This window comes from Pteropus medius, unplaced genomic scaffold (assembly GCF_902729225.1).
Source record: "Pteropus medius unplaced genomic scaffold, Ma_sr-lr_union100, whole genome shotgun sequence".
Taxonomy (NCBI): domain Eukaryota; kingdom Metazoa; phylum Chordata; class Mammalia; order Chiroptera; family Pteropodidae; genus Pteropus; species Pteropus medius.
The window spans coordinates 2,594,659-2,618,446 of NW_024342475.1; the positions used below are offsets into that span (position 1 = coordinate 2,594,659).

The 23,788-nt window shown below is 39.6% G+C and overlaps 1 protein-coding gene across 5 annotated transcripts in view; it reads right to left on the bottom strand.

The window, feature by feature from the left end:
• ARHGEF7 (Rho guanine nucleotide exchange factor 7) overlaps positions 1–23,788 on the bottom strand; it is a 128,815-nt gene that overhangs the window by 62,364 nt on the left and 42,663 nt on the right. For 3 of the 5 annotated variants that reach the window (XM_039866261.1, XM_039866266.1, XM_039866263.1), the window contains exons 3-5: positions 16,102–16,186; positions 14,035–14,165; positions 6,620–6,821 (exon numbers count right to left, since the gene is read on the bottom strand). In XM_039866261.1, coding sequence (XP_039722195.1) covers positions 6,620–6,821; positions 14,035–14,165; positions 16,102–16,186 — 418 coding nt within the window. Of the gene's footprint in view, positions 1–6,619; positions 6,822–14,034; positions 14,166–16,101; positions 16,187–18,318; positions 18,372–23,202; positions 23,207–23,788 lie in introns of those variants that run through there. The other 2 variants (XM_039866265.1, XM_039866262.1) reach the window with 2 other exon arrangements.

Genomic DNA, 23,788 nt, shown 5'->3' on the forward strand with positions numbered 1-23,788 from the left:
CATGTGTATGACTGACCCCACAAAGCCTAGAGTTAATCCCTACGGCCTGCCTCCTTCAGAGGACTCAGTCCTGAGAATAATTCCTAATTCTAACTTCCTCTTCTTATCTTCCATATTATTGTTGTCATCTCATTTATAAATCCACCCTAGTGGTCATGTCATACATTCATTCTACATGGGTTAATTTCACCAGTTTCTTTGCTGCCATAGTCTCCTCTATCTTATACCCCTGCCTATTAGGTTTCGGTCATCTTGTTATACGTCTTCCTAGTCTCTTTAATGATAATTTGCTAGTAGTAAACAATCTTGAACCTTGTCTGAAAGTGTTGTAATAGTGTTGGTTTTTTTCCATAACTTTGTTATAGAAATTTACAAACATACATAAAAGTAGAGAGAATAATCACAAATATATACTCTTACTTAGCTTCAACAGTTATCGACATTCACTTGATCTTAATATCCCTCCTTTTTCTTTTATGGAAGCATTATACAGTAAATTCCAGAAACTATGCCATTTTACTCATCGATACTTTAATGTCCATCTTACTCATAGGGACCTAGCATCAGGCCATTACCACACCTGACAAAATTAATAATTCCTTCGTATTATCTAATGCCTAGTCAATATTCAAATTTCCCTGTCTGTTATAATAACAACTTTTTGTCTTTGGCGTCTGTGAATCGGGAACCAAATACATGCATGTGGTTGTTATGCTTCGGTCTTTTTAATTCTGTAAAAATCCCCTCCTCTTTTTGTTATCAATGCCAGCAGAGAGAACAATCACTCTCTCAATCATCTAGTCTAATTTTCTATTCAGGGAACTTCAGGTAAACATCAGACACTTTGTTGTCTTATTCATTGTTATTTTCCCAGTTCCTACAACAGTGGTTACTCAAGTAAATATTTACTGAATGTTGGCTGTGGCTTTAAAACCAAATGCAATCATGACAACCTTGACAATGTGATATGGACAATGTAGCTGAACAAAGGCAGAATTGAAGGGTAGAAAAACGTCAAGGTAAGACCTTGTATTACAAAATGGAGCATCAAGAGGTAACTACCAAAGGTCCATGAGAAACATAATTAAGACTGAAGTGTATTACTCAGCATCACCAATAATGGGAACAGGAGAACAAAATAATATGTAGAAAAAAAGCTTGCAAGGACAGAAGGGGAAGACAAGGAGGCAAGAGATAAAGTTAACACAGAGAAGTCACAGCATACAGGAGGAAGGCTGCTCAGGAGAGGCTCTCCCCGGCGGGTAATGACACGAAGGAAGGGGAGGGAGCAAGAGACTTCTGCTTTTAACAAAGCTCTTTCATCCTACTTACCTGGTTTTCACACGCTTTTGTTACTTTAACAATGTTTTTAAAATAAAAATAAAACTTTAAAAAGTTATATTTAATTCTGAAAGACTATCGAGCCTGATCCCAAATTATTACAAATCAGTTGACCTATGGAATGTGTCCTTGAAATTGAGGATGTTTAATCACCATCACTGGGATATGGCCACACTCACAGAACATCCCCCACAGCACCCGGTAACATTGGTGTTTGGTGAGTGCTCGTTTATTGGTAATGTGGAAGAATATTCACTTCTACCTTTTGTACATTATGCTAGGTTCCCTCACACATGCCTCAGAGATGTAAACCTTACACTTTATGCTCTTCCCACCTATTAAAAATTCTGCATCTGGAAGAGATAGTATGGAGAGGCCCATCCTCTAATACAGCCACATCTTGGGTGTTTTCAGAAACTTAATATCATATGCACACATACACATACATAAGTGCACATGTGCACACATACATCCAAATCTATTCCACACCAAAGAAAAGTGAGGGCTCGAGAAAACACTATTTCAAGCGATACAAAGAAAAACAAGGTTCCATGTTACCTTTGTCCCTTTCCCTGCAAATTATATCAAACGCTGTTCTTTCACAGCTAAGTTAATGACTGTGTCCAACAGTGTGCATTATATGTCACTTCCTGATGTCAAAAATAAACAGAAAATATTCAAAGTGACAAACTCAGGAAGTGGCAGTGTGACTTCTCATTAAAGTATCTGTGGATTAGCCAATAACAGTCACATTTAAGTTCTCTCATCACTGGCAAGGATAGTTATTACTCATCACCTCGAGATTTAAAAGAAATGCCTTTACTGTACACAGATGAGCTGCCCCAAAATGAGAGAAATTAAACTCGATGCGCCATAAAAAAATCATTGGAAAGAAACCTGGTAAATGTGTATGCACACATGAAACTGTACTCGTGGGGATATGGAACACAATTTGTTCACCAAGCCAGCTTAGCCATCAGTGGTATTCACTTTCCAACCTCATGCACTGAGGACTGAGCACCTACCTCCATGTTTACTTAATGACAGCACCAACCAGCGTCACTCACTCCCACTGCCAGCCTTGTTGCTTCTCTTTCCTTCTACCTCCTTTGAATTTAAGAAACTCTCTATTGTGTGTGTAAAACATATAAGTGTGTATAAAACACAATCGAAATCCATGGGTTTTATATATCCAAAAAATACACAGAAAATAAATGCTAAGTAATGATGATATAACTTCCATAAAACAGTAAAGATTCTAGAAGAAAATACAGTGCATTTGCAGTAAGCATTAGGAATATCCTTATGCAAACTCGTGGAAGATATGCATCTTTAAAGAGGAACAATTTCAAAGAAGAAACTACATGCAGGTCAAAGGCACGATTACATGCTGGACCAGAACACTGCCATCTCTCACCATAAGAGGGCAGACAATCACAGCCACTTATAATTCCCCAAGCAGTGGACGAGAGAAATTGGATTTGCTTGAGAACTTACCTGGATGTACGCAGCCCAAATGGATCACCTTAAAGGCAGACCTCAGTTTTATTTAATAAAAATATTTGTAAATCAAATCAAAATTTAACACAGAAAAGAAACTCATAATTTAAAGGAAATCTGTGTTTTTGTTTCACAAGAAAATGATCCTAACACCAGTTAGAGGAGTCTGTATGTTTGGGGCTTGGCACATTTTGTTTACAGAAAATGAAGCATTAATTACACTGTAAATTACAATGCTTACATTAAACACACTCTTCAAAAAAGAAAACCTAATCCGAAATCACAAAGCCACATAAATTACTGAAAAAATGCAATACTGAAATGTTACTGTGATCCTAGAGTTTTATTCCCAACTGTTATAAAGTAATATGATAAAAATGTGGTTTCGCGTCTTTCTGTCTCAAATGCCGACATTTAAAATCAGACTATTACTTTCCTTAGAATATATCCAGGTAATCTGAGAACACTAGGGATGTGTGATTTCCAAAAGAGATTATTCCTTTGGTTCGACTGTCAGATAAAGAATAATGGACATAATAGATCACCAACAGGAACAAATGTTATTCCTTATACTTTAAAAAACAGAAAAAGGAAATTCTGCAGTTACCTGGGTAAGAAAACTAGTGTCCATGTGAACTCCCACAAAGGGCTCTTTGACAACAATGCAATTACATGCACTTGTTTAAAAGGGTCTCCCTCAATCTCCCTCCTCCCCTCTCCCCACACACACAAGACACAAAAATGGGAATTTCAGATAAAACAAGTGATGCAGTCGCTCCTAAGTAAATTCTTATAAACAGGGAATAGCTAGTTCATCTTAGAGCTGCATCTATACCCACCGGTTCTTGGGCTCACAGTCCAAATATGGAACTTGAAAGCAAAATGTCTATATTGCATTGCTGGACTTTAAAAGGGTAACAGTGCGCTATGAAACCAACTACAGCTGACCCTTGAACAATACAGGTTTGAACTGCACTGAACCACTTACATATGGATTTTTTTTTCAATTACTATAAATATATTTTCTCTTCCTTGCAACTTCCTTAAATTTTTTTCCTCTAGCTTACTTTATTGTTAACAATACAGTATATAATACATATAACGTACGAAACGTGTTAATAGACTTTCTGTAACGCTTCCAGTCAACAGTGGGCTATTGGTAGGGGGGAGTTAAAAATTACAGATTTTTGACAGCACAGGAGTCAGCACCCCTAATCCTGGTGTTCAAGGGTGAACTGTACTACCAACAGAAGACAATGATGACATTCAAATCCTTTTGAAAATAACTCCTAGAAGTCACCTGAAGAGAATCTGTGAGACCCACAAACTATCTTTTCTGTGTAATTTGCAAAGGTTAACTTTGAAAATTCCATGAGGAGAAATACCTGAAAAGTAAAAATTCATTCATCTGCACTGTTACTATGGCAACTCAAAAATCAGACCAGAACTCTCATCTAAATGAGTCGTTCACAGCAAAATTCAAGAAATCCCAGATTCAAAAGACATCTGCCCTATCAGCAGGCTCCACTCCTGATGGTGTGCCCATTACCAGTGTAATAGCCCGCTGAAATGTGAAAGGGTTAAAGAATAATTAAAACCTGAAACTGGACAAAGGAAGTCTATAACTTAGGCCTAGTTTCTGGAACCCCTAACCACATTCTGTTAATCATGAAACTTGTAACAATGAGCTCATACGCTAACTGCCAATTTTAGCCTGTGTAACCCTGCTTGCGTGGCATGAAAAATAATCAATTGTATATAAGCTGAAAATTACTGTTTGGCCATCACCCATGGGAACACTGGCTATTGCCCATGGGAACATAGGCAATCACCCATAGGAACATAACATTCTAACACAAGCTTTCTGCTTCTGTACTTCCCGCTTGCACACCTGACCAGTGGGTTGACAGGTAGTGAATAAGAGAAAGATGGACCTTTAAGACAGAATGAGGAATGGGATTTGGGGCTTAAAAACCTTGTATCTTGGCATTTCGAGGCTGCTCCTTTGCAAGGACAGCCGCCGGCTAATAAACTGTCTCCTGGTTAAGAGCACTCAAGTTGGGTCTGGTTATTCTGGACACAACACCAGCACTGTGATCTTCTGATGGTCTGCCCCATTACCAGCTCTGTGATCACCTCGCCCTCACTGGAAAAGGGAAAAGACCAACTTACCCTCCCTCCCTCTCCCTCCTCCTCGCCTCCAGAGTCCTCCTAGAAAGGGCGTAAGTGCTGCTCTTCTGCCCCCAGAAGAATCAATAGAATTCAGAACTAGCCCCAGAGCTGCTATCAGAGCCTGGACTCAGTCTGCCCCAGCCCTCAGGCTCAAGGGCCAGCTGTCCCAGGGACTGACCAGTGAGACTGGTCAGTCAGAGACTAAGCTACACCTCCCAACAGTCATGTCTCTAAAGTCAAGATGACATTTCCATCTCAATCAACCTGATACGAGTGCCGCGCTCTCAGCTGGTTCTACACTTAGATAGATTAAAGGAATATTATTTGTACCCTATGCTGAATATCCTGGCAATACTTGTCTTCTAGGGCTGTGGTGTGGACTGAATGAGGTCACAGATAAAAGGCACTTTATACAATAATCACAGCATAATAAGCAGCCAAAAAATATTGACTATTGTTAATTTTATAATAATGAAAAAATACTGTTTTTATTATAAACCACAGAAAATAGCAAAAATGAGATACCACACACCCATTAAGATGGCTATTATCAAAAAAAAAAAAAGTGTTGGCAAGGACGTGGAGAAATAACCCTTTTGATGATAGAAATACAAAATGGTATGGCTGCTGTGGAAATAGCTTAGTGGTTCCTCAAAATTTAACACAATTACAAGATGAGCCAGCAATTCTATTCCTAGATATATACCCAAAAAAACTGAAAGGAGTCAGATACCTGCATACCATGTTCACAGTAACATTATTCAAAATAGCCAAAAGGTAGAAATGATCCAAACATCTAGCAACAGATGAATGGATAAACAAAATATGGCTGTGAAATAGAAAATATGTATATTAGTTACTGCCTCCGGTTTGTGGGACAGAGCTAAAACTCTTAAAATTTCCGAAGTGTTAAGAGCACAAGGAGCATCTTTTGTTCTGCTGAAGTGACTCTGAGTAGGCTCCTGATTGGTGGACTGGTCACCAGAAAGACCCAGCCATGATTAGAAGCTTGGCATTTCCAAGTTATTCTCAGGAATATTTTCACCCCCTATTCTCAGGAAGGGGAGAGGGGGCTGGAGATAGAGTTAATGATTGATCATGCCTATGTGATGAAACCGCCATAAAAAGTCCAATAGTACAGGGTCAGAAAGTTTCCAGGTTGGTGAATACATCTACATGCCAGGAGGGTGGTACACCCTCAACTCTAGGGAGACAGAAGCTCCTGCCTTCAGAAGTCTTCTAGACTTCACCTTATATGCGTCTTCATCTGGCTGTTCATCTGTATCCTTTATTATATAATAAACTGGTAGATATAACTAGTGTTTCCCTGAGTTCTGTGAGTCATTCTAGCAAATTAACAAACCCAAGGCAAGGTCACGGGAACTCTACTTTATAGCCAATTGGTCAGAAGCAACTTAATGTGAGGATAAAGTAAAAATCACTTTGAACAAAAAAATGAATGGGGAAGAATCTGAAAACTCAACCCATGGTCATTTACACAAGTTCAACTGGATAAAAGCACTTAGTATACATTGAGCATATTCACTTATTATTCCTTCTCGCCTAAAGGAAAAGCCTCAGTCTATTCCACAAACTTGCCACTTACCACTAGGCTTGATCTCTCGCACGTAGTTGCTGGGGAACCAGCCAGTCCTGCCGTTGTGTGTGCCCTCCCACCAGCCCCCTTCCTCCACTCGAGTGACATGTATGACGTCTCCTTTCGTAAAGGAAAGCTCATCTTCATTTGTCTGCTGGAAGTTAAACTTTGCTCTTACTACCAGTTGACTGTTGCTATTATCGGTCATGTCCTAAAAGGGAGAGAGAGGAAAAAAATGTTCATGAAGCATAGCTGTCATTATAAAATAAGATTACATTTTACTATGATAAATGTAGCATAATTGCCCCAAACAGCAGAGGAATGTTTAAATTTGAGATATTTAAGTGTCCTATCTCCCGCAGTGCACCCTGACCAACACACCATCACACTGCTCCAGTTCCAGAGGAAATCGTCTTAATAGACTGAAAGGTCTTAGTCCCCCATTATTATGCCTACATAAACATACACACATTTTCACATATATTTATATGGAATTATATTGTACATCTCTAATTTACAAAAAATAATAATAATAATATACAGTGGTCATTTTTCCAGCAGTTCTTATAATTACTTTAGTCTTAACTAGCTGTATAAAATATTATACTGTACAGCTATGCCTTTAATTTCTTAACCAACTCTCCATTACTGAATTTAAGGCTATTTCTAGTATTTTTCCACTGCAAAACAAGGCTTCATTAAAACTATTTGCACATCTATCTTTGATCACACTTGCAAATACGCCTATATGTTAAATTCATGTCAGAGAACACAGATAACAAATTTTAAATTTTAATATCTACTTCTAAATTGCCCTTCAAGAAAGTTCTACAAACTTATACCAAGCTACATTCCAACCGACAGTATAATACCTAAGAGTTATTTCTTCAAACATTTACTAACATTGGATATTGCCATTTTATTTCTGCCACACTGATGGGAAGAAATGGTACCACATTTTAGCTTGCATTTTTCTCAGAGATCAAGCATACTTGCAGATCTCTGAAATGTCAGACGAGAAAGGCAGACTGGGTGCTGGAGAGGCTTGCAACCCAGAAATGCCAATAAGAATAAACAAAAAAGACATCCCCAAGAAAAACGTGCTCTCCTAGCCAAAGAAACAGGAAAGAGACAGCAGGAACTGATTGCTGGTAAGCGCGTTCAGCCTGCACCTGGGTGTCTGAGTAGGAAATTCCTACTGGGTAGGACATTCCATGTCCCACTGATCACCACCACTCCACCTGCACAGGCGACATCAGCAAAGATCAAACAGGGGGTCCCAGCCTCCACCCACAAGACATACCCCTACCCTCTACCTAGCCTCAGGGGAGGGTCCAGGCCCAGAATCTCCCTTCCACAACTCCGCCAATCCATCCCAGTCCAGCAGAACCCCAGCAACACCAGGTAAATGAGCCTGACCAGACACCAATGCAAGGACTCTGGAAACTAAGCTGTCACTAGAACCACAGCCTACCAACTAGGCCAGGACCGTCACACTAAACCCAACCAGGCCTACTAAGATACAAAATTTAAGTAGGATCCAGCACCTCTTAACATACTTTCCTAAGTGTCCAGGATGCAATCAAAAATACTCTTCATTCCAAGAACCTCACAGTTTGAATGAGAAAAGACACCGATACCAACAGCCAGATGAAGCAGATGCTGGGATCATCAGAAAAGGTTTTCATCATCAAAAGACTTCAAAAAGCAATTTCAAATTCTCTTAAAATAGATAAAATAGGAAATCTCAGAAAACGAGAACTTATAAAATTTACTCAAACTGATGAGTGAAAAAAATGATGAGAGCCCCAGGGACTTGTGGGAAATAACAAAGTATCATCAGAGTCCTAAAGGAGAAAGAGGGCAGCACTAAAAAGTGGTATAGAAATATGACTGACAATGTCCTAAACAGGCAAAAGGCACAAACATACAGATTCATGAAGTTGTGTGAACTCCAAACAGGATAAGCCTAAAAAAATCCAGACCAAGTCACATAATTAAACTTCAGAAAACTCAAGACAAAAAAGAAAAAAATCTTATTAGGATAAAAGAATATTCAAGATCTCAAAAACTTTACATCCCATGCACCCATTCTCAAGAAGTTAGTGAAAGTTGAGCTCCTTCAAAACAGGATTACCAAGAAAAAAAGAATGATGGAGAGAAAGAGGTACAGGAGATTACTCAGGTCACAGGGCATCTGCAGGATGATAAAGAAGAAAACTTCAGACAGAAGCCAGCAACAGCCTTGCTGACAACCAAGTGATAGAAGTGGGACAGAAAGAAGACTTCAAGTTCCTTAGAAAGAGGAAAGTGAAAAATCCTAACAATCTGAATAAACAAGAAGAGAGTCTTAGAAAGGAGCAAAAGACTAGGACTGCAATCTGCAAAAGATACGCAAAAAAATAAACAAGCAACAATTATTAATTCCAGAAAACAAAATGTTAGGAAAGGAAGGACCGTCACAGCACACCATGTCTCCATTATGGGTTGTAACACTACACACAGACCATATGGAATCCACCATGGAGCTCAGGAGGAAGAAGAGACAAAAAGCATTTGTGCAGGTAAGGGACCTAGGGGCAGTGGAAGAGCCCTAACTCCCCTCTTCCACTGTGTGATGTCCACACTGATAACATTTCAAGTTTAAAAAAAAAAAAAAATCAAGCTTAGTATAAGCATTTTATTTAGAGACACACAAATACCTAAAGAATCCAGAAAAAAATGGAAAATGGTTATCTGTACAGATTCTTCCCTAATAGCAAGTCTTAGAGAATTGCCTGACTCTTTAAACTAGGTGCATGTATTACTAAAAAAGATAAAACACAAATACAGTGGTAAGGCAAATCTTCAAGAAGAGCTGATATAATTCCTAAAATATTTAATGCTTATTTACCTATACATTGTTTATACAATGTTTATACATTGACTATCACATATTATATTTAATAATTCAAATTAATACAATAAATATTTCTCTAATAAATTAAACAACGCATACTTAATATTTAATACTTAGAATAGTCAATAAAGAAATAGCTCTTTGACATTTGGCAATGAAAGCTCGCGCGGATCACTGTTACCTCACATACGATGCTTACTGGCATACTTGAATGGTGAGGGGTAGAATAAAGCTTGCCAATCCAAGTGAAGCTCACATTTGGAAAAATGACACATGTTGTCCTTGCTCTGGGTTCAGTGAACTATTATCCAGCTTACTATGCTGTATCAAGTTCTCTCTGTCTGCAAACCACTGTCCTCACTCATCAACTGTCTACTATGATCTTCATTACATTCTCCTCTGCGACTTATCCTGGCTTTGTGTAAAACATGCACACAGCCAATCCTGCTGACAAATTCCCACAACAGAATGACACATAACTAACTCGCAGAACAGGCCCCTAAGGAGGTCAAACTGCCTCTGGGGTGATCCTACTGCCAGCCCGTCCACCTCAGCTCAGCAACCAGCACTGAGGCCCTCTCTGCACACAAGTCTGAATATAAGTTGAGGTCTGGTGGTATCTTGTCAGGACCTTATAAATGAGGTAAACTACATTCTCCCTACACTCATGAATTCTCTACATTCAAGGCACAGGTTAGGCAAATACCACTGACACCTTCGCTCCTTCAGAAACAAGAACTCCACAAAGGACAAGGAGATGTCTGAGAGGACAGGTAAAAAAAAAAGAAAAGGGCACAGAGTATAGGCAGCCATTTAAAATGTCCGATTCCACAGATTTCCATGATATTGCTCTAAAGAGTGCTGTTTAGAGGTCAAAATGTCAAAGACAGGCTGAAAAAAGGGTGTACTACAAAGAGTTGTACTCCAATGACTGGGCAATACCAGTTTCAGTCTAACATCACAATGGCTACGTAAGGAGCACTCTAGTCACTGTCGTTCGTGTCACAGGAAGCCGGGAAGGATGTATTTAAAAAGCTCTCCTGAAATTATACCTTGTCATCAGTCTGGGCTCGACCTGATACTCCACAACAGTCTAAAATATAACAGGCTGAGCAAAAAAAGCCAGTCATAAAATGAGTATATGCTGTGGAATCCATTTATTTAAAACACAAAACAGGTAAAACTCATCTTTACTATTAGAAACCAGGGCAGCAGATGCACTTGGGAAAGACAGACACAACAAAGGCAGGCAGCGCCAGTCTAAACAGCACTCTTTAGAGCAATATCATGGAAATCTGTGGAATCGGACATTTTAAATGGCTGCCTATACTCTGTCTCTTGATCTGGGTGCTTACACAGGAATTTTCGACTTGTGAAAATTCATCAAGCTGCTTGCTTAAGATACATACACTTTTCTACATGTGTGTTACATGGCAGTAAAATTTAATGATGGGAGAAAATTGAAGAGAGAAAAAGTATCCCCACCCCAAGATAGGGTACATGTACATACAGTACTTCCTCTGGAAACAGTAATCTATACCCATCACATTTGTTCTTAATGGCCTCTTTCTGATTCTTATAGTCAATGCACCACCCATCAAAATTATGCATCTATAACTTAATCAAGTACTTTATTTTACCTAGAGTTCTGAAATTATCCCAATAATCCAGAACCAAGATATCCTGGTGTGCTGCCTTAACACAAACTCCATTCTCTCCTCCATTCCTTAAAAGTACTATAATCTCATTTACAGAAGAAACGCTTAAGTAGTTTCTTAGAATTGATTAAATATGGTATACTTTGTTAATGGTACAGAGGAACTGAAAAGATTTTTTAAAAACATGATACATTTTAATATACCTTGCATGGCTTGGAAATAAATTTTGTGAACTCAATAACCAGTGCTGGCCCGAAGGAGGCAGTAGGGACCGCAGGAGAGGAAATGCTTTAAGGGCTCAGGTCTCTTCTCCTATAAGTTAAAGATGATGACAGCAACAACCTCACAAATATTCTCCCAAACTTTGAGGAAAACCTCAGAAGCCCCAGGTCATACTTATTAGGAGTCAACAAATGAAGACCTGGGGTACAGCAGGGACATGAGAAATCCCAAATGTATTCAATAAAAGTCATTTAACAATAAAAGAGGAGGAAGTCAACCTTAAATATGAGAAAAACTATGACCCAAGTCAAGAGCTTGAGTCTCCCCCTCTCATTCAATTATGGAGTCACTTTCTGGGAGTGAGAGGTACATTCAGAGCACAGGGTCAGATAAAGAGCTCGATTTAGAACAGGATATTAAAAAGAAGTTAAGAAATCACCCAAGAAAGAAATAGAAAGCAACTGAGAAGCGCCATGGTAAAAAAGTTAAAAGTTCTACTTCAGTGCAAACAAAACACCAGAATTATTCAAATCTGCCTCTACTATAGGCAGAAAAATCTGTCCCAGAACAGATAGATGATGAGTTCACAGACACAGACACAAGATTATGCAGACAACCAGCACCAAGGTAGTAGTTAGGGAAGACATTCTTAAACAGAGATGCAAGCAATTACAACTGCACCCTGAAAATACTGATCCTTACTTTGGGGATGGTAGTGCCTTACACAATTTCAAAATTAGGCTCTGAAATTTAATGAGATCACAAAATTAATGTTCAAGAAACTATAAGTTGCTTTTTTAGCTTAATTGTTTTTATTATGGAAAATTTCTTAACATGAAAGTAGAGAATGATAGGTATACCTCCTCCATGTGCCCATCACCCAGCTTTAAATAAACATTTTGCCACTCGTTTCATTATAAATTATTTTTAATCCAAGAAAATCACTTCAAAGTACTATTAACAATACATACAGAAAAATAAGGGCAAATACTTATTCTTACCCAGCATGGTAAGAGAAGTCTCGCCATGTTCATTTCACTAGCAGCTGTGTTTACCAATCATAGACACAAAGACAGGTGATACAGCTGAGGTCTTTTCATTTCTAGTGTAACTTAAAAAAATTTCTCTAATGAAAAATTAATCCTACACTTATTGTGATCTCGGTAACATTCATTACCCACATGACATTTACCTTTACTTCAAATTCTACATTTGCAATCCAGTCCTCATTTAGTCAAAAATAAACAAAAATAAAGATGAAAACACCACAGCAAGTATTTCTTTACCCAAAGTTCACTGATTTCTCTTACATTTTGCTCATGTATTTAACAAAGCTAATTTAAAATATTTTTCAAGTGGTTTGTGTATTTTTTTTTTAATTTGGAATCATAACATTCCCAATACTCTGCAAAATTCCTCTACCATTAAACCCTACACCTCACATACTCATTATGAGGGTTATTTTAGTCCAGGTAAAGCACCTAGAATAATGTCTGGCACATAGCAAAACGACTCAATGCATGTTATATTGTATACAAAATCCGAAACAGGATAAGAGGACTCCTCTAAGAGGAAAAACAGTCAAAGATAAACACAATCAGCTTGAGTTCAAAAATTTCAGAACACATAAAAACTATATTCCTCTGTAACTTTGTTTTTAATACTGCTTCGTGAACTAAACTCAAATTTATTTCACTCTACAAAATACACCCCTAACCAAATTAATTTTTATTTCTTTAGGATTACCATTAGCTTACTTAACAATATTCCTGTGTTAAAGCAGAAAGCTGCAGTTCTCTGAAAACTAAAAGAATTGACTTCTCTTCAAATTTGTGTGACAAGATCATGCTTCTAACAAAATAATTTACTAAAATGTTACATGAAAACAAAGTCACATCACTTGCTGATCAAACTAAGTGCCAATCACCCATTAGCTCAAAAGAGGGCTCAGCATGTTTTCACAATGACAATCAGAGCTGCCTCATCCTTGTCAGCTGACTTGATGGCCCCTTTCCACACTTTCTCCATTCAGTATTACACTTAATTTTCAGTTCCAATTTCACTGTTAATCCTATGTTCTTCTTTGTTCAGAGCCTCTATCCTGACAATTTATAAATGGGTTTTTCTTCATTTTCCAGGATGACTGTTAATCTAAGTTTCTTACCCATCTCATTACTCAAGGGAGTCCCTTCATATACTACATCCTGACTCGGTAAAGCACTCTAAGTTATGCTTTCATAAAGAGAAAACCCACCTTTAGATTTTTTAGCTTTTAGCTATTTCTTCTTTATACAGCTAAGTATTTTTACATGTATATATTTCTTATTCCCACAGTTCTGTACATCTGTACATAGCAGATGAGAAAATACTATGCAAGTGATCAGGGAACTATTTAAAGCACACATCTCTGTAGATACAGATGAATCTTAAAATGTAACCCTCAAAATACACAAGTTTCTCAAAAGCAGTCATTAAGCATAGCATCCGATTAATTTGGTGATGAGCAAACGCCAAACCTGAGCAAAGTCAAACCGCCCCTCGCTCTGCAACTCTTAACAGAGGCACGTGCGTTGTTCCTGATACACCTACACGCATTCATTTCCCCAACACATTCCAATTTCAATAACCAACTCTCTCAAACTTACCAAACTTCGATACTGGCCCTGGAACAATTTTGAAGTCCGACTGTGTGAAGGCTGGGATCCCAGGGAGTCAAAAGACTTTATCCGATGAGATGAGGGCCGGGCACACACAGAGTCACTTCCCAGTCCAATGTCTGAAAAGGTCGTGAACAGAGAAAAGGAGCTGAGATGCCTGATACCACGTACCCTCACTGCACACCAGACTCTAAAATGGGGCAGCCACCAAGGGACACACCGCAGACCGCCAACAAAGCAAGCCATTTATGCAGTAAACAAAGTACAGATTCTATCTGCTACAGAAATGACTTGCACTCATTCCCCAATCACCTTTCCAGAAATTAACTGAAGACAACTATTTATCAGTTCTTCTCTAGGTTAATTTTCAAATTTGTGAAATGTTCTGTTGTTTTTAATAGTTTCCCTTCGTCTGGAAAAAATAAGCCTCTCAAATTCAAATACTTAGAGTACCACCCAGGTCTCATTCCCAAGACATCACTGCACGCCCACTTCTTCAGGATCACACTTCACACAATAAGCAGTAAGAATTATTTGGCAACAAAAGACCCTTATTTAAAAGCAACAGAAAATCCCCTTGTATTTTTCAGCCAGAGACCCTTCTGAGGATTTTTTCCTCAAAATGAAGGTAGCCCATGCTTTACTCACCTCATAAAGTTGTTGAAAGGATCAAAGCAAACAAGTATTAAAGGGCTTAGTTCTCTCTCTAGAGTCTTCATGATTAGACACTCCACTTAGGCCAACCAATAAGTAAACATTAGCAACCCACTTCTTAAAAGTAATTTTTTTAAAAAACTGAGGACATGAAAAATTTCCTAAGGAAATCACTATTCTGAGATACATGTGCCTAGCAACTTCCTAAAAGCTACATGGGGAGCCTTCTATAAATATATCCTTAAACTGATGGTCTCCAGATCTATTTTTCTGGCAGAACCATTTGGATTGGCTTACAAGCATAAAATTTTGATATATTTGTCAACTACTTCAGTCTGAGGATATCATAGGAAAACCCAGATTTCCAGCTGTTCTTGAAGCACAGGCAGTGGGACAGTCCCTGGATGGCCACCCAGCAAAAGAGTGCTGTGAGCGGGCACCAGGGATGGTCCCTGAGGACGGAGGACCCCTTTGACAGGACTGTAGCCTAAAATGTTCTGACTCAGTTTCTCCCGGACACAATGAGGTAAGTACACCCCATCAGAAGGGCCAGAACAAAAATGGGAAGAGACAATGACAAAATAAACAAGCGGTTTCTGATCGAAAGAGACATATCAAAGTCTAACTTTCCCCTATAAATCTGAAACTAAAATCTGTAAAGGTAAATAGAAAAATAAAAATGACTTTAAAATAAAAGAGCTACTAAATCCTTTTTGATCCACACGGCTCTCCCAGACAGAACTTCTCGGGGCTCATGGGACTGGCATAGCCTCCCCTAGAGGAGTCTGCTCAGAACCTTTCCTTGCCTCCCTGCGGTCTGGGAGCCCACAGAGGAGCACACTGTGTCTCTGCCTTCAATCACCCCTCCCTATGATATGACTGGGGCTCAAAACACTGTAAACTGAGTACCCTAAGTGCCTTATAGCCCTCAGGAAACCTGGCCTAAGTAAGTATTTACTTTAAAGGCCAACCCATTGGTTACTCCATTGTTATGATCACACCTCAAAAACACTCACTAGATCTGCTAATAAATATGAGTTTTAATCAGTGTAAAAATACTAATTTTTAATAAAAATCCCAGAGAAAGGTGCTTCTAGCTCCAAGACAGCCCATGAGTGTAGCCATATGAACAAGATGTTTCTCCACTGCTATACTTTCAGGTAGAGATCACTCTGCCCACAGAAAAGAAAACACCCGATATCCATCTGAGGACTTAAAATGGGAAATTCTGATCCAATAAGGAAAAAAAAAATTACAGCAAAAGTGACAACAAAAATGTAATGCAATACAAGCTGATTTTTTTAATTCAATAATGCTCATTTTTGCCTTGCTAATAGAAAAGCAAAGGTTTTTGCCCTGTTGTCTTCCCGCCCCCTTGAGTTCAACTGAAAAAGGTCTTACCTGCTGTTACTTTATTTAGAGTCACTAAGGAACTGAGGACCTTGTTAAAATTCTGCCCCTGATACAAATCGTTTGCATCAAACGTCTGAAAGGAAAAATTAAATAAGCAAAATTAGTAGAGTCTTGTGTTGGATGTAAGATAAAGTTCTCACAGCAACGAGAGGGCCATGTGTAGGATTTACAGATGATATCCTAAAGATGAGGCACAAACCAGGACCAGTGAGCTCAGCTTGTGGTATAAGAGTAGGAGGTCCATTCAGAATCCCATTTAGGCCACCTTAATCCTCAGCCTGAGAACAACTCCCCATCCTCCTTTATAACCTAATGTGGGAGCCCTTCCCAGGTTAGGGAGCTAATTCTGGTAGCACTCAGTGAATGCTGGAGTGATTTCACAATCTTTCTCGCCTTAGATTAAAGCAGAGACAGCAGGGCATGCATACTACAGATTTCCTCTCCTAGTTTCGGTAGCTTCCAAAGCTAACAGCAGCTTTGAGAAATCCGCAGACATCAGAATGGATATGAGAATAAAAGGAAGGGAAGACAGGAGATGCAGATTCCAAAATGAAGGCAGGTAGTCTGGGGAAGTGGGGCAGCAGGGGACACTCCACTCTCAGGGCAGAGTGCTGAGGCCAGACCAGGACTATCTAATCTGCCTTTTCTCCAATCTCCACCACCTAGAGAAATGGGGAAAGATGGAAATAGTCCCAGCTTGTACACGCGCATATGCACACACAAGCTGAAAAAAGCGCCATCAGCTTGCTTGGATACCTTACAGCTAAGTCTACAATGTGCGTGTACACACGTTAAAACACAGATCTCATTGCCAAATACTATCTGAAGACTACAATATATATATATACATATATATATATCTTTTGATCACCAAATAACCCCCCCAAAAAAGAAATTTTAATAGTCGAATTATCTACAACTCTGTGCCAGAAAAATATTTAAAACTTCTTTCAAATTTTTATAACAAGATATAATATTTAGATACCGAAATATAAATTAACATACTTCAAAAGTTTCTCTCACTGGGACAAAAATAAACATGACGAGTCACCCAGGAATATCAGCAGAGAGGGCCTCGACTTCCTCTCCCAGTTGCCTGCCACCTCTCTCCTCATTTAGTCAGTTCCTCCATCTCACAGGTCCTGCCAGGAATCACCCCCCCCAACTTCCTGCCTCCCTGCCGCCACCCTCTTTCCCATTGAACTTGAATTCATCTGACTTCTCCTAGCCTCGCTTCCTTCACCATACTCAGGTCCCCTAATCAGGCTCCACCAGTACATTCATTCAAAAACAAAGATAATTTTATATTCAATGTGTATATGCCACCTCAGACTGTAAAATCTACAAAAGCAGATTTTACAACACCAAACATCTAGCAAAACAGTCGGCACAGTAAAAACTCAAATGTTTGCTAAATGGATAAATGCACCAATCCATCCACTCATCCACCATTTAGCTGCACTAAATGTCACTATGAGTGACACTCACACAAAGAGCACCTAAGAACTAGTGCAAATCTGAAGTATTGCTATCTTCTTCAAAAAATCATCTTCAGTTAATGATCTTCTGCATTTAATTTCCGAAATAATGAGTAAAAATTATAAGGTATAATTAAATATGAATAAACAAAAAAAAGGGGGAAAATCCAGATGCTGAAAAACTTCAGGGAGGCAATCAAATCAGAGTGCAGAGAGGAGCTGAAGCTCACTTTTCCAAAAACTGAAAAAGGAAACTAAATGGAGCCAGAAGACTTAAGCAATATGAATACATCTAAGCATTGTGTATAAAGTTAATGATGCATTTCTCAAATAGTTGAAGTACAAATTCATGATGCCAAATCCTTCCTATAAAAAGTACCCCTGAAAACAGTCTTAAGAATCACTTTATAATACAGAATTTAATTCATTTGTTGTGTTAACTATTACTTAAGAAGAAATTCTAAATCAAATAAGAGCATTACTTAAGCTGATATATACACATACATTTTTTAATGTGTTAGTTGCATTTTTTTAAATAATTAAAAGTATTAACCTCACTAGGCCTCGGTTTCCTTATATAGAGAACATGAAAGTTCCCTTACTTGTAAAATGCTGGAACAGGTAATCTGCATGTCTGTCTTTCAGCTCTAAAGTTCTAATTCTAGAGCTTGGAAAATTAAAACCGTGATATTCTACAAAAAGAAATATATATAAAATGTCCACTAACCTTCATTGTGGTAAGGCGGCGAGTCACAAAGCCCAGAAAAACAGGATGTTGAAAACTGAAGTTTCCTGTTATTCCTGAACTATATATCTCTCTTACTTGGACACCAACACCAGGAAGCGTCTGGTTGGCGAAAAGTGCCCACCAATAGAATTCAATGTGACGTCAGAACTAAGTGAATTCACATATACCCTACATATCTTAACAGGAAGCTACACAATGAAATGAGACAAATGCTTGCCATTGAGAGGGAAAAAAATAACACATATTCTGAAGCAATTAAAATGTTTTGAGTAAAGTACTTCTCCAGAGAAATATATTAGACTATGCCCTAAAATCGAAATCTATTCAACAAAAAGCAAAACCAGAAAAATCTTAGGGTACACAGAATTTTTGTACTATGAGAACAAGAGAGACATCTCATTAGAATTTTGATAAAAATATCTCTGCAAAAATAAGTCAGTCTGTGTCTGAGAACGACCAGGACATTTAGCACACTAAATTGTTCCCTGGGACACTCACTCAGTGCTTAAGGAGATAAAAGCCCTCCCAGCCTGGTCCACCTCACCATCTAACCACTGGTGCTCTAACAACAGAACACTCTCACCCTTGACTGGAGTAAGGAGCAAGAAGGGAAGGCAACAAATACTGTGGTCCCTTTTCTTTGGGTGGCACTGAGAGAGTGGTTCTCAGAAGGCGCTCGGCTGCACATTAGGATCTCCTAGAACTTTAGAATCAAGATACTCAAGCCATGTCCCAGACCAATTTAATTAGAATCTCTACGGAAGGGACCCAGAATCAACATGTAATACTCTCCAGGTGATTCCGAGTGGCCAAATGTGAGAAGCACCTCCCCAGAGAGATAAGGTATCCTGAATCTTCACTCTAGACATGCTCACTCCTCACACCCACCCTTCATAAACACGTTGAGAGAACACTCAATACCCTATAGATCTTAGAATCTATCCAGTTGAAAAATGTATTACCAAAAACTCGCCCTTACTTTCACATTAAGTGAATTAAATGTGCAGTAGAATCATCCGATGTTCTCAAAAATATATATCTTACCAGTTTTCCCCCAAAAAAACTCATATTAAATTATATTAGTTTATTTTTAAGATTTTACTTTTAATAGAATCAGTACTACATGAAATACAACAAATACAAACCATACAGAAACCAGGATATAAAAGGCCCACAGTATTCAAAGGGGACATAAAAATACTTTCTAAGAACTCTCTCAAGCCTCTATGGGGGAGAGAGGTAAGGGTGATCTAACACTACAAGGCATGTGGTAAGAAAGAAGCAATACAGTTCTGTGAGACAAGATAACCCTTAACTTGAAGGCTACTCCCTCCTGGTTGGCCTTACACAACTTCGTGAAGCCCTCTGGGCCTCAGGTTTCTCATCTTTAAAATGGGAATGAGGAACAGACAGGATATTGAGATGACAATGATGAGGATAACAAGTGGCAATGTGCAAATGCCTCATGTTCAAAAAGAAACAAAATTTAAAAATATTCTGACTCTTGCACATCAAGCCTTAAGGTCTCTTGTAAAAACTGACACATCAACAACTATGTTCTACCAAGGAAAACTCTTATTTTCTAAAATACAAAACAAAACTACCAAGAAAAAAAAAGCTTCCTCCACTGTAGGAGCTCAAGACCGTCCAGAGAAAGGGCCACAAGTCTCCACACCACACAGCGTGCACATCAAGCAGTTTCTGTAGCACGCGCACACACTTCACATACCACAGCTACTGCAGCACATACCACACCGTGCACCACACAAACTGCACACACACTCTGACACCAATCTCCACTGATGTACATCAGCAAGATTCCAGCTCACATTCCAACGGGAGACTGCCTTATCCCATGTCAAAACACTAAGGTTCCCATCCAGAATGCCCACCCTTGAAGCTGCTGATTCTGACAGACCTCTGCTCCCACTCACCTTTCAGCCTCAACACCATGGACTCTTTCGCCACCCTGAGGCTCATAAGGGGAAATACAGCCTTCAGCCACGTGCAGTCAGGTCTCTTTAAGGTTGTGGATGTGTAAGCTGTACCTGCTACCCAGTACGAGAACAGCCACTCCCATTTGGGAACACTTCCCCAGAATTATCACTCCTCTGTCTGCCTGACACTGAACTATCCAATGCCTATTTCCACTAATAACTGAGTGAGAATCATAGCCAACCTCACCTGAACCCATTTTTAAATATATCACAAAATCTAAGCAGTGCTGTCAGCAAAAGTAGGAGTGTCAAAAGAAGGTTGTAGCTTTCTCTACCAAGACCCCACCAAAAAAGCAGGAAATTAAACTATTTTAAAGGAAAAAAAATGTTATAAAATTCAGGGTGATGAGTGTAATCCATAAGTACAATTACAGAGAGATGTTTTAAAAAAAAAAATATTCAAGTACAGACATGGCAGAATCACCCCAAATCTAACAACTTCCTTTGTCAGGAAAAAGTACTAAGTATCAAAAAGACTCTAGCCAAGAATATATCATTCTCCATGAATCAATCAAAGCAGGGCACTGCTATAATCTTCCTAAAAGTATCAGCATAAATACTATTTTTTTCTTCAGAGGCTAAACTAACTTTTCCCATTCAAGTAGGGAGCATGAGGCATCACTGACAATCTCTGCCTACAAAACTCAATGTAGTGGTCAAGAAATGTCTTCAGGGCAAAAAGACATGAGAAGCTCTTAGGCATGGCCTCTACTTCTTCCTCTAGTTTCTCCCAAAAGCACATACATCCTATTCCTCTATTGGAGGAACACCTGGAATCATATAACCCAGAGAGTTAGAATTATCTTTATAAACAAAAGAGCGCCACATCACTAACCCAGCTGATACCAAACCTACTAACGAAGACTTCAGGCTCGTTTTCTTTTTTTAACACTGGCTAGTACTGGATATCATCTCACACAAGGTACAATTTGAAGAAAAACCTGAAGGAAAAGGAAAACCAACTGATTTAAGAAGGCTCTGAACACAGGAGTAGCACAAAGACAAGAAGTTGAGACTAGAAGGAAAACAAGCCAACTGCACGTGGCAGTCACTACAGGACACACAGGACTCGCCAGCCACACTGGGTCACTTTGAGAGAATGAGAGCTCTATCAGAAATTAGTCTGGGACAGTCAGCATAAACCAGGCCCACCCTAGACAAACCAGGTAATATAATGTCCCAAAGTCTACTATTTCCCAATCCAAACCCAGAAGGAAGGGGAAGGATGACGTGCAAGCACAGGCCTGCTGAGGGCCAACCTACCTCTGAGCACTGGCCCCTATGGACAGGTTACTGCACAACCTACTCACATTTTCCTAACCTGGGAAGGGAGAGAAACTCAACTAGCTGAACTTTCCAAGATATCTCTGACAGAATGTACTGTTTAAAGAATGATTGCCGACTTCGAGCAAGGGAGAACCAGGGTGAAGAGACTCGGCAAAAGAGAAAATGTGGGGGAATGAAAGTGAGGGGGTGGGAGGTTCAGAAGCTGGCCTTCCTGACATGCTTTTGTAAAGGCAGGAGGAAAAAGAATCGGGGAAAATGAGTTACAAGTCCATAAAAGGTAAGGCATTCCTCCATACTAGAGCTGCATCCCCTATGACAAGGTTCCAGAGAAAAGAGGCCCCAGGCTCTGGATGACTTAGAGAGGGACAAAAGAAACTGCTGCTGGGACTGGGTGACAAGGAGACTACCAGGCTCATGTTAGTCAGCACTCTCCCAAAGAAGACACTTCTGAAGGCTTGGCAGGACTCCCTTTCCAGCAGGCAAGAGAGGTGCTCACCCAAGCCATGGCCTTCCCTCAGAAGAGGCTGAGGCTGCTGAGAGCCCCACTGGCAATGTGCTGGATGCTACAGCCACAGGAAGGTTCAACCTTGGCCTTAAGAAGGAAAGAAAACACATGCCATAAGATTTCAGAAAGGATTTCTGAAAGATGACAACTGTGAGTGGTCTTACCACACGTGCAGATACTCAGTTGTAGACAAAAGGCAGAAAGAGAAGGTGCACCGTCTATATCAGAAAGATACCATCTGGCCTAAAAGGCTCTGTACCCCACCCAGTGTCCCTCTCTCACATGTCCAGCAGAGGCCCAGAGTAACTAGCTCCTCAGAGTACTCACCACTCTGACCGCTAGCCCCCCATAAAATAGTATCAGTGACACATCACCAAAATGGCTAAAACTGACTGTGAAAGACTTGGCAATCTTGCCCAAACTTAACTTCCCAGCCTTAACTTTTGTTACTCCTATAAAAATACCCTATTTCAACATATTCTTTATTTATATCACATTTACTATCAAGTTTAGTTCCTAAACTAATACTTGAAATAAGGAGGGCTCACCAGTACACAAAGAAGATCGGTCTGTGTCATACACATCAACCAACCGTCACTAGCGCCCATCTGGCAAGACAATTTTATCAGGGTGACCCCCATGTGCACATGTGAAAGCTCCCAAATGTGTAAACCTCTAGTCAGGTAGAAGACGACTTTGATTTAGCAGAAAGAGCCACCATGGTTTTCAGGAAAGCCTTAACCAATAGCATATTGTTATATTTCAAAGGCACAAATTATAAGAGCTGATGCTAATCCAATCCAGAATTTTCACATTCATCGCACTATTTTCCAACTTCCTTTGTCTAATTCAAGTCGCCGCAGCTCACTGTTCACTGCTTTCTCCCATTTACGCCTCCCTCCCCCCCGCCCCGCCCCCGGAAGAAAGGTGAGAGTCCCCCCACCCACTGCCACACCTTCCCGTGGGCTCCAGCCAAGGAGATGTGAGTGCACATGACATGCACCATCTCTGAGTGGGATTAGTAACGCAGGCTCCACGCAAAAGCTTTAAGAGCCTTTGGGTGTTTCAGCCAACCTCCCTGTTCTTTTCCTTTAAACGACAGCGCACCACATTCTTTTCATGAGAGGAGTCATCGGTGAAGCTCACTCGAAGAAAGGGGGCCAACAGCCCTGCCTTTAGGAGGGAGGAGTATCCAAAAAGGTGAGGACAGTGCTTGAAAACCACCAGTGTGGCCACCCGCTACGGGAGTCCTACCTTCACATGCCACTTTTCTCTTTTAACTGAGTTACCACATTTTCTAATTAGATACATCAGTTATCATTGGTGTTCTACAGAGTGCTGACACACCTGACAGAGGTGGAACAGGGCTCCCCAAGGTAACTTGAGGATGCCTGAATCTTAGTGAGACCTGAAAGACTCCCCCGAATCCCAACATCAGAGTTTGCTTAACCTTGGCTTCCAAATTCATAGATAGTGTTGGAAATCAGGAGTACCTTCCGCATATCGCATTGGAGAAACAGAGAAGCAAACTTTATATCACAAAATAGATTGTGTTATACATCACATAATGAAGATCTTGTTAGCCGGGAATCTTTCAATGGCAAGAAAGTGAAACCCAACTCAAACTGGCTTAAACAAACAACAAAAACTACTGGTTCGC